Here is an 18,322-nt window from a genome sequence, read left to right on the forward strand (position 1 = left end):
TACTATCATAATATACCGCTATAAAATTTCTAAATCAACAAACCTTCCTGTATAATTCAGAATTTTTAACGCTTTTAAAATGATTGGTATGTGTACAAAGTCAGTAGAATCAAACACAGACACATGGACAATCATCCAGGCATTTTTTCAAAAACTACTGCTCTGCTAGCTTATGATTAAGTTAGCTGAACAGGGACGGAATGAAATTAGCTTTTTTGCTTACACAGTAAATAGATGCTCATTAAATGCTTTTGAAATAGACCCGTTAGGAATTAAATACTCTTGTTATTTTTTTTTTCTGTAAATAAAAGATTTCGCGACTTGGACGTACGTTGACATACAAAAGAGACCAGAAATAGGTTTAAGCTATGAATTAAAAGCTAATTAAGTGCTCTAATGAGAAAATAAATGCTTAGTCTTTATTGAACCTCGAAACAGTACATGAATTACACCTGTTTTTAACTCCCATATTTGTCAACAGTCTTATTTATTGGAAAAATTATAGGTGCATTTAATTTGTGACTGGTCCGTTTTTAAAACATTTAATGAGAATTTAATTACTTTGTTTATTGTTTAAATAATTGCCCATGCTCTAGTAACCTAAGGTAGCAGAGAGGTAATTTTTAAAAAAATGGCTATTTAATTACTCATTAGGGCACATTATAAGCATTTAATGAGGAATTAATTGCCCACGTGTCTTTTTTTGATTCTGTTGAATTTTTTTTTTCATTTTTAACGGACACCGAAAAAAACGTTATAATATGTAGGTAAATACGAGTACATAACGTGTACGCAAGTATAGATAGACGTACTATCTTTTTTTAAATATTTACTATGTATTTTCTGTTGCTACTTTTCATTAATACTTTATAAAAGCACTCGAAATGATTTATTTTTTATTTTTAGTTTTACTCGTCAAATTTTTAAAAAAGGAGTGGTACGAGGAATTTATGAACGCGATATTTATGAAGTATTGGACGGTTATAAATCAGGAAACCTTGGAGAACGAATGGAAGAAGAATGGAAGAAGGCGAAGGAGAAGAAACTGCCCATAATTGTGTGCCTATTTAAAATGTTCGGCCTAGAGTACATGGCATACGGAATTATCGTCTTCCTGGTAAAAACTGTTCTCATGTAAGTTTACTATAATTGGGACAATCAAAATTTTATGATTGCTCCCGTGTGTAAGGCCAGAGATTTGCCTGTTGTAGCACTTAATGAATTTCTATAATAAAAATAGAACGCAACATTTATTTCTTTTTTCTCTTTGATATAATCTGACCAAGTCTCAGAAAAAACATAATAATGACTCCCTCGATAAAATTAGAATAAAAATGCTGCCAAGTTTACTTGATTAAATGAGTAAACAATAAAAAATTATCATTAACTTAATGGGAATTATTATTTTGATGTGTTTCTATTAAAAAGACGCAACCAGTACAAGTCAAACTTGTATTTTTTTACTTGAGAATTGTTTATTGGCTTTTATATCTATCCCTACAGTTGTACTTGACTTGAATGATGTTGATCTCGTCTTCGATGTATGGATTAAAAAGTAGCGGTGACAGTGTGCATCCCTGTCTGACTCCCTTCCTAATATTTACTTCTCTACGTAGCAACCCTAACGCTATAACTGCCTTTTGTTCTTTATACAAACTAAGTATCACTCTTTTATCTTTGTAACTAATCTCTACTAAAAACTCTTTCTAAATCTACAAACCCTATGTATGCACTCTCCTATTTTCATCGTATTCTCTAATGTTACACGTAAAGCTAGAATGGCCTCCCGCGTTCCTCTTATTCTTCTAAACCCAAATTGATCTTCCGCTAAAAGTTCTTCCATCCTACTCTGTATATTTCTACTGAAGATTTTTGACGCATGGGAAGTTAAACTAATTGTTTTAGGTATGGTTACCACCACGTTCCGTTTATAATCCTCTGGAACTTTCCCTGATTCGTAAATGAGACTAACTAGCTTAAAAATACGAACTCTAACCTCTTGTCCTGCATGTTTTAGAATTACCCCTGTATCCCATCTACACCTGGCGCCTTATTATTCTTTAAATTTTTTAATGCTACATCGAACTCTTCTCTCATTATGGGATAACCTAGCTCATCTACCTCCACACTATCTTTCTTCTCTAATATATCTCCTAACTCAGGGAATGCGTATAGGTTCTCTAAATATTCTTTCCACCTATCTGCCTTTTCCTCATTTTCTATCAAAATGACCTCTGTCTCGTTTCTTATATTATTACTACTGTAATTCTCTTTTAATTATATTATACGCCTCATCGGTTTTGCCTACTTCAAACTTTTCTTCTACTTCTTTACACATCCTATCAATCCACTGTTCCTTAGCTGCCTTACACTTCCTAACTATTTCCCACTTTATAACCTTATATCTTTCTCGCCCTTCTTCGTCTGTCCTGTTTTTGTATTTTCGCCTTTCTTCTAGTAATCCCAAAATCTCATTTGTTATCCGGGGTTTCCTACTTTCGTTTCGTTTAAGACCTAGTACATTTGCAACTGCTGACTTTAGGCATGTTTTTTGATGCAGTTCCATTCTGTCTCTATGTCCCTGACATCCCTTTCTCCAGCCGCCTTTAGTATTTCGTCTGTCCTTTTATCTAGCCTATCACGCGTTTCGTTACATTTTAGCTTTTCTAAGTCAAGACGTCTTCTACCTTCCCTCTTTTTCAGAATTTTCAATTTAAGATTGGTCTTATTAACTACTAAATTATGATCGCTATCTATATCTGCTCCTGGATAACTCCTACAGTCCTTCACTTGATTTTTAAATCTTTGCCTAACAAGTATGTAATCTAACTGATATCTCTCTAAATCACCTGGTATCTTCCACGTATAGTGCCTCCTAACGTGATGGTTAAATAAAGTATTCGCGACGGTTAAGTTATGCTTTTCGCAAAACTCTATCAGCCTTTCTCCCCTATCATTTCTATTGCCTAATCCAAAAGAACCTGCTATTGCATCCACTTTACCCTCACCTATTACTGCGTTAAAGTCTCCTACCACTATTTAATTTTCCTGCCCTTTCACTAAACTTAACACGTCTTCTATATCTGCATAAACCGCTTCTACGTCTTCATCACTGTAAGATGATGTAGGCATGTAGACCTGCACTAATACCGTTTTTACCGGCTTCGACTTTAATTTAACCATGACTATCCTATCACTTTTTTGTAAATAACTTTCTACACTCTGCCCTACTTTCCTACGCATTACAATTCCTACCTCCGAATTACCTTCCACCGATTCTGTACGTATCTCTTAAATATGTATAATAAATGACTTTCTTAATTTCGTTCCTAATGTGAAAATTAAATTTGGTCTTGATAACCTTATTGTATATCAAGCATCACTATGAGATCCTTGAAAGGATATGAGTAAATTTAAAACCAATTAATTCCTCAATGTCTGTTTTAACTAATACATATAACCGTTTTAATTTTGTTTGTAGGGTTGTAAAGCCATTATCAGTTGGAAAAATGATTTCTTATTTCGACCCTAACAAAGCAGAAAAAATGGAAAGGGAAGAGGCTCTGTTTTATGCATTTATATTTTTATTCAGTACATTTTGTTGGACTTTATTCATGCATAATCAAATGTTTTATATTCATCAATTTGTTTTGAAAATTAAAATTGCGTTAAGTGGATTAATATATAGAAAATCGTTAAGATTAAGCACTGCTTCAACTTTAAAGTTTACTAGCGGCCATGCGATTACATTAATAACAAAGGACGTTCAATGTTTCAATGCTGCCCCGCAATATGCTCACGATTTGTGGATTGGTGTAATACACGTTGGAGTAATGACTTATATAATTTATCTTCAAATTGGCGTTTCCGCCTTTGCTGGAGTTGGTTTTTTGGTTCTCCTTATTCCAGTACAAGGTAAGTGTTTTATGCGAAATGCACGGAGAAAACTAAATTTATGGCAATGCAAAAATTGCAATTTTCGAATGTAAATGACTAAATTTGCCGTAGAAATAATTGAATTTATTAGCTAACTTGTAATAATTACAATTTTGACATGTTTTTTTNTTTCAAGTCTCTTAATTATTACAATTAAATTTGTAATATCAATTAAAATACCTAGTAAATTTATTTCTGCTGGGATTTTATTTTTACAAATTCCGGTCAAAATTGTAATTTTTATTATTTTCGTTTACGAAACAATGAGGTAGTGGGATAAATTGTAAATATCGCGTCAATATTTAGGTAAATTTTCCTTTTTCGTTTTTCTTTTTTGTAAAAAATTAGGTACATCATTAATAAACTAAAAAGTTAAACGAGAAAGTCGTTCTGTTTGTCTACTGTAGAGTATTAATTTTATAGCTTTCTTATAATAAACGTTTATAGTTTTAAAAGTACCTTTCGATTTTAGCTCTCTTGGGAAAAGTAGCAGCGAAATTGCGAATAAAAACAGCTACTATGACTGATAAACGATTAAAATTAACTCAAGAAGTACTAAATGCTATAAAAGTAGTGAAAGTGTATACACTGGAAAACTCATTTATGAAAAGTTTAGAACAAATTCGCAGGTATATATAAAACAATTAATTGATCAAACGGATATTTAGTTATCAGTAAAACATAAATTCGAATTCTCAAAATGCATGAAATTAATTAATAATAAGAATTTATGTATATAAAGACTGGTTGTATTTTAAAATTTTGTTAGAGTGGACATTCGAACCATCAAAATGTCAAAGAATGTTGAATGACTACAAACATCCAGGAAAACGTATGAAGTCATTAATGACGTCTTCGTTTCGTTGTAACACTCAATGTACTTCACGTAAAGCAAACTTTACATAAAACCACTATAATTATTGGGAGGTTGTAACTATTTCCAATGGAGAATAGCAAATACTATTGTTTTTTTTTAAGGGTCGCTAATAATGATTTTGATAACAGATTTTGAAAATTCAAAACTGATCAGTATTTCGATAAAATATCACCTTTATTTGCATGAAAAACAATGTACAGTAAAAGTTCCTTATTCACGGTTTGCTTATTCGCGTTTTCAATATTCGCGGGTGAAAAAATTGCAACCCAGTTCCTGTATTGGCGACTAAAAATTTCATTATTCGCGGATGCATTCGGTAAACAGAAAAGGATTCGGTGTCATTTATTAAGGGGATTGACCGCAATCGACCGCTCATGTCTAGTGTGAATTTTTCCGAAAACATGGGTTTCTATTCTAAACATTGTGATTTAACGCTGCGAGATAAATATGTAATTTTTTGTATAGTAACAGACAAAGGTTCACACTAACTCGGTACGTTTTTGGTTTTCAATAATATGGTCATTAAAAGCTTATACAAGTACTTAAAGTTGATGCTTCTTGTAGGAAACCTTTTTTTTAATAGAAATTGAAAAATTAAAAAATGGCCTTCGACAGGCTTTAGAACAAAGCTTTATCTATCTTACTACAAAATTTCAAACCTCTATTCCAAACATTAAACTCATGATATCTAGAAGCGATAATCTGAATCCCCTTAATGTATCGGCATCTTTTGAGTTTGTACCTACTGTTGACTCGTGCCGAGGCGACTTTTATAAAAGATGTAACCGAGTGGACTAATTTCAAAATTCAATACAAGAAAAAATCACTAATTTTTTTAAACTCATGACTAAAGCTGATTATAACGATTAATTTAATTGCGAATTTATTAATGCATTGATTTTATTTTGATACATATTGGTTTTATTTCGGAACCTTAGAACGTATCCCCTATGATTAAAATCTATAAATATTCGTATTAATTTCAGGAAGGAAGTAATCAAATTAAAACACGTTTTCTACATTAGATTCGTTGCGTTGACGATAGGAAATCTTTGTGCAAAAATATCATTATGTCTCTGTATCGTATTCTATACAGCATTGGGTAAGCATATAAACGCCGAACAAGCTTTCGTAGTATGGACTTCATTTGGAACGTTAAGAGCCGTTTTAACCATTCATCTTCCTATGGGATTTAATCTTATTGCTGATATGATGGCGGCAGTAAAAAGAATAACGAAATTTATGCACGCCGAAGAAGTTAACGATTTAAAAACTTGTTCAGAGAAAAAGGAGCCGCTTGTCAACTTGGAAAAGGTATCGGTTGATGCAGGATTTGAAAAGACAGTTCTAAAGGATGTCACTTTGAAATTTAAATCGGGTTTAAATGTGGTAACAGGCTCTGTCGGATCTGGAAAATCTTTTCTATTAAAATTGTTACTGAATGAAATTTCGGCCAAAACGGGTGTTGTTGACGTTGTTGGTGAAGTGTCTTACGCTTCTCAAGAACCGTGGCTTTTCCCCGAAACAGTAAAACAAAACATAATTTTTTATAAACCATACGATGCAGATCGGTACCAAGAAGTTGTAAGGGTATGTGCATTAAGAAAAGATATTTCTATGCTCCCCGAGAGAGATTCCACATTCCTGATTGATAAAGGTTTAAATCTCAGTAAAGGTCAGCAAGCTCGAGTGAACTTAGCGAGAGCAGTGTACCATGATGCAGACATTTATTTGTTCGATGACTCATTATCAGCAGTAGATGCTCACGTGAGTGGTTACATTTTTGACGAATGCATCAGAAAGTTTCTCAAAGATAAAATATGCGTTTTCGTTACTCAAAATCACAGTTTTTTAAAATTTGCCCAGCAAGTGATAGTACTGGATGACGGAAGAGTCGAGTACGCCGGATCTTTCGATGAAATGCCAAAAATTAATTTAACAATAAGCGACAGTGTAGACGATAAAATTGACGAAAATACCATAAACGATTCAAACAAAACCATTGAATCGAAAAAGCAGGAAATTAAAGAAAAGGATGACGCGTACGAAGATAACGCCCTGTTAAAAGTTTTTAATAGTACCGAAAAAATTCCTAACCCATCAACGAAACTCTACCATGAACTACAAGCAGAAGGGAAAGTACCGTGGGAGACATACAAAAAATATTTCTTGTTCGGTGGTGGAATACCGACATTCATCGTCTTATTTATAATATATTCGTCTGCACAAATAACTATGAGTTGGTCGGACACGTTTATTAGGGGATGGTAAGTTTAAATCTTTAAAATTTCTTACACTGTAGCAGATTAAGGTATGAGAGCAAATCTGACTGGGTTTTATAAAGCACTGGCTTGTGAACACCAGAAATTGAATGCAACTTTCTATAATAATTTAAATTATATATCCCTAGACAAAAATTTTTAGTCTCTTTCCAATCTCTCAGAGTCTTTCAGCGTCTCTGAGAACGTCTCTCACAGTCTTTCACAATCTCTCACTTATTGTTTAGGTGTTTTATGGATCTCTCACAGTCTCTTTAAGAGAGAGTCAAACGATAAAATTGTTAATAATATATTAATTAATAATAGAAAGACTGGGATCTAAAATATGTTGAACTTAAAAAATCTCGTTCAAAGATTCGAGTCTCTCGTTCAAAGACTGGATACGAAATGAGGATCTCTCTATGAGCGACTCGAGTCTCTCGTTCAAAGACGCTAAACAGTTATTTTTTAGTCTCTCGACAGTCTCTCTCAGAGACACCAGAGAGACTCGATTAAAGACGGAAACTCAGTGTCGCTTTCAGAGACTCTGAGAGACTGAACATTTTTATCTCGGAATGTATACGTGGTCGTAGGAGGTAATTTGAATTGTTTTATTAATCTAATAAAAATAACACTTCATTTGTATTTTGTATGAGTATTTTTACCCCAGGCATTATTTAAAGTAAAGTATTCGGCTTCATATAAAGTTAGATATTAGAATCAATCTAGAATAACTATCTAAACAGTATGTAGGGAGTTGCATTCGTATAAGTAAAATAAAGTCAAACCAGAGTTAATTGGAGCCTTATAATCTGTGGCCTGGACTATTTATTTGCAATTGTAATTGTATTCCGATAAGATGATGATTTTTGCTATGAATTGGTTTGTTAAATTTGAATTTGTTTTTGTGAATTATTTGCAAAGAGGAAAGCCAATCTGAAAGATGGTCTCTCATGAGTTTGACCGAAATAGAAGGAATCACCATCCGAATATGTTAACCTCATAGGCTCAATTTTGTTCGTATTAATTCTTAATTTTGCCCTTGCTGGATCCTGTAAACCCCTTTCTTTCCCCTTTCCCCCCCCTGTTATCATGCTGCACATGAAAGGCTTAAGTTAGATTGTGGTATGGAGGATAGCTGTAATCCCTTTTGTGCCCCCTTTCCCCTCCTGTTATCGTATTGCTTTTAAATTTTTCTAATTGAAATTTGTTTTCAGGGTTGATATAGAACCAAAATTAGCAAAATTAGAGGCAAATAATCTCACCAATACGACAGAATTTGAAGAATTATCCCATAAACATACTTACATGTTAAACGAATATATTATTCTCGTTTTGGCCGCAGTTACGACGAATTTGGTGAAACTTTTTATTTATTTCGCTTACAATGCAAATATTGGTCGCAATTTACATAACACAATCATGTCGAAACTGTTAGCAGCACCGATGCTTTTCTTTGATATACATCTCTCCGGAAGTATACTGAATAAATTTTCAAGAGATCTATCTATTGTGGACGAAATGATTCCGTTTCACCTTCTACAGTGTATTAGGGTACGTTATCACTAATCACTTTGATCTTATTTTAACAAAAATTTATTGAATACAAGCACAAATAAAATTTTCACTTCAAATGAGTATGAGAAATACTAACTAGAGCAGGGCAAAATAAAGCCTGATCTTCTGGTCATGAACGTTCCTTGTTTGTTTTTCGGAAGATAAGACTTAATAAGACTAAGGCAACATTTGCATTACTAAGACCCAAAAAAAGACTGTGTTGACAATAATAAGGCTAAGACTTTGACTTAATCTAGAAAACTGAGACCAAGAACGAAGCCACGTCTGCAAGACTTGGCCAAATACATTGGATAGTATCTCCCAATTTATAAATGATCGCCAATATTTCTTTGGTCTTTAGAGACCATTATCAAGACTTTAAGACTTAACTTAATATAAAACAAAGGGCAATGCAGGGTCGAATGGTATTCAACAAAATAAAAAATCACTTCTATGTTCGCGGTCAGTTAATTCAGGAATTCGAAAAAAAGAAAAAGAGTACGGTCCTGTACGGGTTCGAAACGGGACGATGGGCACGGCGGAAAAGAAAAAGCTAGAAGCATTTAAAATGTGGTTAAAATAATGTTGTTTCTCTTCCTTAGGTGAGAACACCGATGGGACTTATCGGAAGTTGTGGTTGATATGTAATATTCTCAAAAATGTAGCCGAAGTCATAAAGTCCTTCACTGTGGTTGTAGGTACTAATGATGAGCCTCAGAACAACTCAATCTCACGTTAGTACAAAATCAGCAAAGGACTTTAGACCCTCGCTAACCACAGCTTATGGCGAAGCTTCGGATAAACGGCTTCATCGGTATTCTCACTGTAGGAGAAGAACTAATCCTAGGCTACGGCCATCAAATTTGAATATTGAGCAATTAGCCTTTTTAAGAGAGTAAGATAATTATTTATTGTTTTACAGGTTGCTCTTAATCTTGTTGGTGCAGCAGCAGTTATTTCAACTATAAACTGGAGACTACTATTACCTTCGATAGTTTTGTTTGTTTTTCTATATTTGATGAGAATATTATATCTAAAAGCTGGAAGAGGCGTACAGAGATTAGAAGGAGCAAGTAATATTTAATATTACATAACTTTTGTATTTTAATTTAATAACAATTGCAGTAAATTCGCTTTTGTATATGAACCTATAGCAACTTGATTTTTGGTGAAAAAAATCCTAACAAATTCACATTTCAGCACGAAATCCAGTTGTTGGTCATATGAACGCTTCAATAGAAGGTCTTCTAACAATACGATCCAACAAAGCTCAAAACTTTATGAAGAATGTATTCGACGAACGACAGGATATTTACAATTCGGCGACGTATATGGGTCTTGCAACTTCAAGGGCCTTAGGTTTATTTGCAGATATAACGACATTTATGTTTTTGGTTATGATTATCTGCTACTTTTTCTTTATTGCAAGGGGTAAGTAAAGTCTAATCACCGATGCTTCAAGTAATGTTAGGGTGTTTTCTATTGGTACCTATTGTAATTTGTAATCTGTTGTCTAATAACTAATAATAATCTTTGTTTTAAGTAATTAATAGTAAAAAGTAACTGTTCGTTTATGAATATTATAATAATGTTTCATAGGAGAGTTTGCTGGAAATGTGGGTTTAGCAATTACACAGTCATTTATGCTAACCGGTGTTTTGCAATGGGGCATTTGTCATTGGGCTGAACTAGAAACCAAGATGACTAACGTCCAGCGTTTGCTGGAATATGAATCGATTGAAAGTGAAGCAGATTCAGAAAACCACCCGAAAGAGTGGCCAAATAAAGGAAAAATTGAATTTAGGAAAGTCTCTTTACGATACAAACCGGACGGTAATAAAGTACTAGACGATGTTAACTTTACGGTCGAACCACAACAAAAAATTGGAATTGTTGGACGAACTGGTGCTGGAAAATCATCTATAATTGCGGTCATTTTCAAGCTCTACGAAGTAGAGGGGCAAATTTTAATAGACGACGTCGATATAACAAACGTGAGCAACGAAGATGTAAGAAACAGCATCTCAATTATCCCACAAGATCCAATTTTGTTTTCGGGAACGTTAAGAGACAATGTCGATCCAAAAGGAAAAAGCACAGACGCAGATATTTGGGATGCGTTAGAAAAAGTTGAAATGAAATCAACGATTAGCAATCTTAAGAACGGCATCGATACGGAAATTCCTGAAGGAGGTTCGAACTTCAGTACTGGGCAGAGGCAACTAATCTGTTTTGCAAGGGCTATTTTAAAACACAACAAAATCTTAGTCCTTGATGAAGCAACGGCTAATATGGATCCACAAACAGACGCATTAATCCAAAAAATTGTTAAGAGCCGATTTGAAGATTGCACTGTTTTAACAATAGCACACAGATTAAGTTCGGTAATGAATGCCGATAAAATCATGGTTATAGATAGCGGAAGAGTAATTGAATATGATGATCCGAACGTTCTGAAGGCCAACAGTGACAGTTTATTCCATCGAATGTTAAAACGTGCGGGATTAATATGAATTTTATAGTTAAAACAAAAATAAATTCATACACAAAACTTAAAATAAATATTTACCAAATTGTGTTTTGTTTTGCTAATCAATACCTAGAGTTTTGCCGCAAAAGTGTGTTGTTGCAAATAGGTTGTCTTCAGATTTGAAAAGCTGTGATAGGCCACGTTCTCTAGTTTGTCTATCTTCGAAAATATTCATTTAAATTACATGCTATAAAGGACCATATTGATCTTTATTAAATGCACAATGTATTTAAGGTACTTAATTGGATAAGAATTAATGCTGTATTGCCTATAATCGCTTCGTAAATGAGTCATTATTTCTCATAAAAAATAAAGGATAAAAATGGTTGTTGTGGGTTATTCCTCAGAGATACACATATACCATCCCGGACTTTTTTGTAGACCCTTTTAAGATGTACAATATTGTAGTACATTATTTTGATCTATCTCGTAGGGTTCAGCCAGCGTTTGCAATGTAAGCGCAAAAAATGTGTTTATTTACGACATCACATTAGAAACCTCTAAAATTATCAGTGTTTCCCTACTATATTATGCATGTATTATACATATAAACCTTCCTCTTGAATCACTCTATCTTTNATTATTTTCATCGTATTTATTTTTAACTTTTGGCATTGGCGCTTAACTTCTACGTGGGCGCTATTACACAAGAACACCCAATAATCTACATTAACAACCGCACTACTTGAACATTAATAAAGGTGTTGCCAAAATTATCAAGCACCAATATCTAGCAGTATAGTTTCAGTGGTCCTTTATTTAATCATCGAATTTTTTGGCTCACATGCCACAGCTTGTATCTTATTTTATCACACTTCATTGTTGTTCTAACTTTAGCAATTACTGTTTATTACTTTAATAATATCGTCATGGTAAGATAATGGTAAAAATAAAGAAAATTTTACCCTAAATCATTAACTTACTGCCAATTTGTATGCACATTCGACTACAAAATTTGACTTTAATACTTAATAGTGCTTGTTGTGTTTTATATAAACATATTTATATACTATTTATTATTTATTTGTTAGGTGTCGATAAACGTTCCCATTATTTGGGTCTTGGGAGGTCCAGGTTCTGGAAAGGGAACTCAATGTGATAAAATTGTCGAAAAATATGGTTACACTCATCTTTCAAGTGGCGATTTACTTCGCAAAGAGGTATACATAGTATAAATATTTTTTAATATGTGCTACTAATACTAATTACAAATAAATGTAAACAACATTCTAGAAAATTTGCTTCAATCACTAACAAATGTCTATTTTATAAACGATATTAAGTATCGACTTAATATATTTAAATTAACGCATATTTTGCATACCTACAACCACAAACAAATAGTTTTTAGTTTTCGCTATCACTTGTCAGAAGTTTTGATCCTTTGATCATTTGCCATTGTGATTTAACTGTTTTTAAATTAAATTAAAACTTTATTTCTAATATATGAACAGATTTTAGTTCGTATAGCTAGGTAGTTTGTTGATGAACGTTTTAATAAGTAATTCCAATGAAGTTTAGAATTATTATTGAATTATGGGAATATTTTTAGTTTCTGAATTTGCAGTTCTAGTCTTAAAGTTCGTTGTTCAAGTTTCGTAAACAGAGAAGAATTTCTGTCTCACTTAATCGAGGGCAAAACACGTCGAAAAAATTTAATTCTACAAGAGATAAAGATATGATGTAAATCCAAAAACTATAGCGTCGTAGCCTTCAGCTAGATGATACTCAGAAAAGATTATATGATTGTGGGCTATTTTAGTTTGAATTTTGCTCAAACAGCTTTATAAAAATCCTAGACTGGAAATCTATTTTTCTTTCGAAATTATTACTTTTTAATATTAATATTCATAGGGTATTAAGATTTAATTTGTTTTTTTTTTTTTAATAAATGACAGACGTGGACGTTCACGCCGAGAGGGCCCTCGGAACTTGTACACGGTGCGCGTCGCAACGCTTCGAATGCTGTCGTCATTTAAACTTCTAAAAAATTCAACTGAAGATTTTCTTTATTTTGAATTTGCAAATAATTTATCAAAAGTTGATATAGTCAATTGGGCGACTACAAAAGTTACAGACGGTCAAAGATCTCCTAAGATATTGGGTTTATGTTAACTTTGATTATTACCAAATTTGTTTGTGATATAAATTTACGTAGAACCAACAGTTTTCGAAATATAGGGCTGAGGAAACTAGGACATTGTATCGTATTCGTTGCCAGACCTTGATTATTGTTCGTCTTCGTGGACATTTTCTTCTTTCATATATTCATTTTCATCAACTACTTCAAGAATTTAATTATGTATTAGATAACGTATAGAGACATGACTGATTCCGACAAGAACCACACGCTATGGAACTTGGCAATACTACCTTTCTGCACATTTGATTCATGCCACAATCTTTTGTGCAATTCGAGGGAAATTGTAGACCCTCAGCAATAGGATTGGAGTTTAAACAATAATTTATTATAACAATAACAACTACTCTGATTCCCAAATTTTATTTTCTGCAATTGTATAAAAGGATTGCCATGACCGTACTGTCTGGATTTTGTTGAGACCACAGTCTTGACTTAAAACGATGTTTAACGGTGACCCAAATCTTCTTAATAATAACTTAAGATAGAAATGAGTAACGGGAGGCATGAATTTGACTCCTGAAGGGATTTTCCTGCGACACTGTATATATCGTATATTGTCAAACTGTTTCGTCACAAAAACCATTTTAATGATCTTTTTTGATCTCTTTTGAATAGGTAAATAGCGGCTCAGACAGAGGAAAAGAACTCAATGCCATAATGGAAAGAGGTGAATTGGTACCTGTTGAAGTGGTGTTAGACCTTTTGAAAGAAGCAATTCTAGAAAATTTGCCTCATTCAAAGGGCTTTCTTATAGACGGATATCCTAGAGAAAAGAGCCAAGGTGCACTTTTCGAGAAAAACGTTTCCCCTGTCACCGTTATTCTTTTTTTCGATGCATCTGAAGACACTTTGACAAAAAGGTTACTGCATCGAGCAGAAACGTCTGGAAGGGCTGACGATAATGAAGAAACCATAAAAGCGAGATTAAAAACGTTTAACGAAAACAACAACGAAGTTATTAGCCAATACCCTGATAAATTAAAAAGGGTACGTTAAAATTTGTTTTAAAAATTTATTAACAAGATTTACGTGTCCATATTTAAATATGTTTCGAGAATTGTATTTTTGCAAAATATTATCAACATTGTAACTGAATATTTATTATTTATTTTTGCAGATACAAGCAGAAGGAACTGTCGAAGGTTGTCTTAAAAATCTAAAATTCTGAAATAATAAAAGGAGAATTTCTTACAATTTAGTTAACATTATTTTCATCGTATTTATTTTTAACTTTTGGCATTGGCGCTTAACTTCTACGTGGGCGCTATTACACAAGAACACCCAATAATCTACATTAACAACCGCACTACTTGAACATTAATAAAGGTGTTGCCAAAATTATCAAGCACCAATATCTAGCAGTATAGTTTCAGTGGTCCTTTATTTAATCATCGAATTTTTTGGCTCACATGCCACAGCTTGTATCTTATTTTATCACACTTCATTGTTGTTCTAACTTTAGCAATTACTGTTTATTACTTTAATAATATCGTCATGGTAAGATAATGGTAAAAATAAAGAAAATTTTACCCTAAATCATTAACTTACTGCCAATTTGTATGCACATTCGACTACAAAATTTGACTTTAATACTTAATAGTGCTTGTTGTGTTTTATATAAACATATTTATATACTATTTATTATTTATTTGTTAGGTGTCGATAAACGTTCCCATTATTTGGGTCTTGGGAGGTCCAGGTTCTGGAAAGGGAACTCAATGTGATAAAATTGTCGAAAAATATGGTTACACTCATCTTTCAAGTGGCGATTTACTTCGCAAAGAGGTATACATAGTATAAATATTTTTTAATATGTGCTACTAATACTAATTACAAATAAATGTAAACAACATTCTAGAAAATTTGCTTCAATCACTAACAAATGTCTATTTTATAAACGATATTAAGTATCGACTTAATATATTTAAATTAACGCATATTTTGCATACCTACAACCACAAACAAATAGTTTTTAGTTTTCGCTATCACTTGTCAGAAGTTTTGATCCTTTGATCATTTGCCATTGTGATTTAACTGTTTTTAAATTAAATTAAAACTTTACTTCTAATATATGAACCGATTTTAGTTGGTATAGCTAGGTAGTTTGTTGAAGAACGTTTTAATAAGTAATTCAAATGAAGTTTAGAATAATCAGTGAATTATGGAAATATTTTTAGTTTCTGAATTTGCAGTTCTAGTCTTAAAGTTCGTTGCTCAAGTTTCGTAAACAGAGAAGAATTTCTCTGTCTCATTTAATCGAGGACAAAACACGTCGTAAAATTTAATTCTACAAGAGATAAAGATATGATGTAAATCCAAAAACTATAGCGTCGTAGCCTTCAGCTAGATGATACTCAGAAAAGATTATATGATTGTGGGCTATTTTAGTTTGAATTTTGCTCAAACAGCTTTATAAAAATCCTAGACTGGAAATCTATTTTTCTTTCGAAATTATTACTTTTTAATATTAATATTCATAGGGTATTAAGATTTAATTTGTTTTTTTTTTTTTAATAAATGACAGACGTGGACGTTCACGCCGAGAGGGCCCTCGGAACTTGTACACGGTGCGCGTCGCAACGCTTCGAATGCTGTCGTCATTTAAACTTCTAAAAAATTCAACTGAAGATTTTCTTTATTTTGAATTTGCAAATAATTTATCAAAAGTTGATATAGTCAATTGGGCGACTACAAAAGTTACAGACGGTCAAAGATCTCCTAAGATATTGGGTTTATGTTAACTTTGATTATTACCAAATTTGTTTGTGATATAAATTTACGTAGAACCAACAGTTTTCGAAATATAGGGCTGAGGAAACTAGGACATTGTATCGTATTCGTTGCCAGACCTTGATTATTGTTCGTCTTCGTGGACATTTTCTTCTTTCATATATTCATTTTCATCAACTACTTCAAGAATTTAATTATGTATTAGATAACGTATAGAGACATGACTGATTCCGACAAGAACCACACGCTATGGAACTTGGCAATACTACCTTTCTGCACATTTGATTCATGCCACAATCTTTTGTGCAATTCGAGGGAAATTGTAGACCCTCAGCAATAGGATTGGAGTTTAAACAATAATTTATTATAACAATAACAACTACTCTGATTCCCAAATTTTATTTTCTGCAATTGTATAAAAGGATTGCCATGACCGTACTGTCTGGATTTTGTTGAGACCACAGTCTTGACTTAAAACGATGTTTAACGGTGACCCAAATCTTCTTAATAATAACTTAAGATAGAAATGAGTAACGGGAGGCATGAATTTGACTCCTGAAGGGATTTTCCTGCGACACTGTATATATCGTATATTGTCAAACTGTTTCGTCACAAAAACCATTTTAATGATCTTTTTTGATCTCTTTTGAATAGGTAAATAGCGGCTCAGACAGAGGAAAAGAACTCAATGCCATAATGGAAAGAGGTGAATTGGTACCTGTTGAAGTGGTGTTAGACCTTTTGAAAGAAGCAATTCTAGAAAATTTGCCTCATTCAAAGGGCTTTCTTATAGACGGATATCCTAGAGAAAAGAGCCAAGGTGCACTTTTCGAGAAAAACGTTTCCCCTGTCACCGTTATTCTTTTTTTCGATGCATCTGAAGACACTTTGACAAAAAGGTTACTGCATCGAGCAGAAACGTCTGGAAGGGCTGACGATAATGAAGAAACCATAAAAGCGAGATTAAAAACGTTTAACGAAAACAACAACGAAGTTATTAGCCAATACCCTGATAAATTAAAAAGGGTACGTTAAAATTTGTTTTAAAAATTTATTAACAAGATTTACGTGTCCATATTTAAATATGTTTCGAGAATTGTATTTTTGCAAAATATTATCAACATTGTAACTGAATATTTATTATTTATTTTTGCAGATACAAGCAGAAGGAACTGTCGAAGAGATTTTTGCCAATGTGGAAGCGATTCTAGATAAATTATAAAATCAAATATTAGATACATATACTTATTTATTGTAGAAATGATAATATTATTGGTAGCAATAATTTTAAATAATAAATAAAACGAGTATTTGCAGTACCTGCATTCTTGAGTCCTTCCAAAGAGAAAGGACAATAAAATTGTTATTAAAAAATATACGTACGTATCTTCAGCAATTTGATGTTATATTTTTATTTTCAAAATATTGTAGTTATTGTTATAAATGACAAATACGTTTAACAGGACGGCTTATTACTGCAGTTAAAGGTCAAACACAGTTTTATAGTCGTTATTAGTGTTTTTATGTCGAATAAAACACTATTATTAGAAATAAATTTTTATGCTCTGTTTATCAATACTAATCGCACATTTAAATGTACACCACTGGCATCTTTTTGAAATAAAAGACTTTTTTGTATACCTATACTTTTACTTGTTTACCTTGCTTACGATAATATTCATTAATGTTTGACAAAAAATAAGGATATGGATTGATTGTGTAGTGGCTAGATTATTTTTATATTCATTTAAATTTAGTGTCAATGATGATTTCTGATTGTTCAATACGGAAAAGTTTCCTTTAATACAAACTGATGATATGCTGCTCGCAAAAAAGATCGCGGGTATTTTTTGTGTTGTAAATTAATGGCTACTAGCCACTAAAGATTGGTCGGGTATCTGGTTTGGATCCGGTACACTACCAATCCGGCACTTTCTTTAGAATCCGGACGTGCACCGGTTAATAACACCGAGTACCTTACAGTGTCGGCTAATTTTACCAAAAAAAAAAAAGAAAAAACAAACTCTAATCATAATAATTTAATAATAAGAAGAAACCTATCTAATCAAAATTGGTAACTAAGATTGTATTGGGATAGGTCGTTTGTCCTAATTGACATTATTATCAATTAAAACACTTGGAGTTTACATAGATATCTTCACCACCTGAAGAAGGCACAGTGTGTCGAAATAATTATAGTGGTTATAATAAATTATTTGTAAACTCCAAGTGTTTTTATTTTATTATTTTAAATATGGAGTTACATTACTTGAAAGCTTCATCGATTCAAT

At 32.6% G+C, this 18,322-nt stretch overlaps 2 protein-coding genes across 2 annotated transcripts in view; both read left to right on the top strand.

Moving 5' to 3' along the window:
• Positions 1-11,202, top strand: part of LOC112906115 (probable multidrug resistance-associated protein lethal(2)03659) — a 23,532-nt gene extending 12,330 nt beyond the window's left edge. The window contains exons 3-10 of the mRNA XM_025979783.1: positions 907-1,134; positions 3,482-3,915; positions 4,409-4,565; positions 5,800-7,080; positions 8,289-8,625; positions 9,551-9,701; positions 9,829-10,059; positions 10,228-11,202. Coding sequence (XP_025835568.1) covers positions 907-1,134; positions 3,482-3,915; positions 4,409-4,565; positions 5,800-7,080; positions 8,289-8,625; positions 9,551-9,701; positions 9,829-10,059; positions 10,228-11,141 — 3,733 coding nt within the window. The 3' untranslated portion in view covers positions 11,142-11,202. The remainder of the gene's footprint in view (positions 1-906; positions 1,135-3,481; positions 3,916-4,408; positions 4,566-5,799; positions 7,081-8,288; positions 8,626-9,550; positions 9,702-9,828; positions 10,060-10,227) is intronic.
• A 652-nt stretch (positions 11,203-11,854) lies between these two features.
• Positions 11,855-17,256, top strand: LOC112906044 (adenylate kinase 2, chloroplastic-like; the record flags this gene model as incomplete). Its single annotated transcript, XM_025979617.1, is given in 8 exon segments — positions 11,855-12,030; positions 12,190-12,318; positions 13,917-14,288; positions 14,419-14,436; positions 14,661-14,798; positions 14,958-15,086; positions 16,686-17,057; positions 17,188-17,256. Coding segments are annotated over 8 exon segments (1,230 nt in total), but the record flags the coding sequence as incomplete, so codon positions are not given.
• Positions 17,257-18,322: the final 1,066 nt, after the last annotated feature.

Source organism: Agrilus planipennis, unplaced genomic scaffold, assembly GCF_000699045.2.
Source record: "Agrilus planipennis isolate EAB-ADULT unplaced genomic scaffold, Apla_2.0 scaffold80, whole genome shotgun sequence".
NCBI lineage: Eukaryota > Metazoa > Arthropoda > Insecta > Coleoptera > Buprestidae > Agrilus > Agrilus planipennis.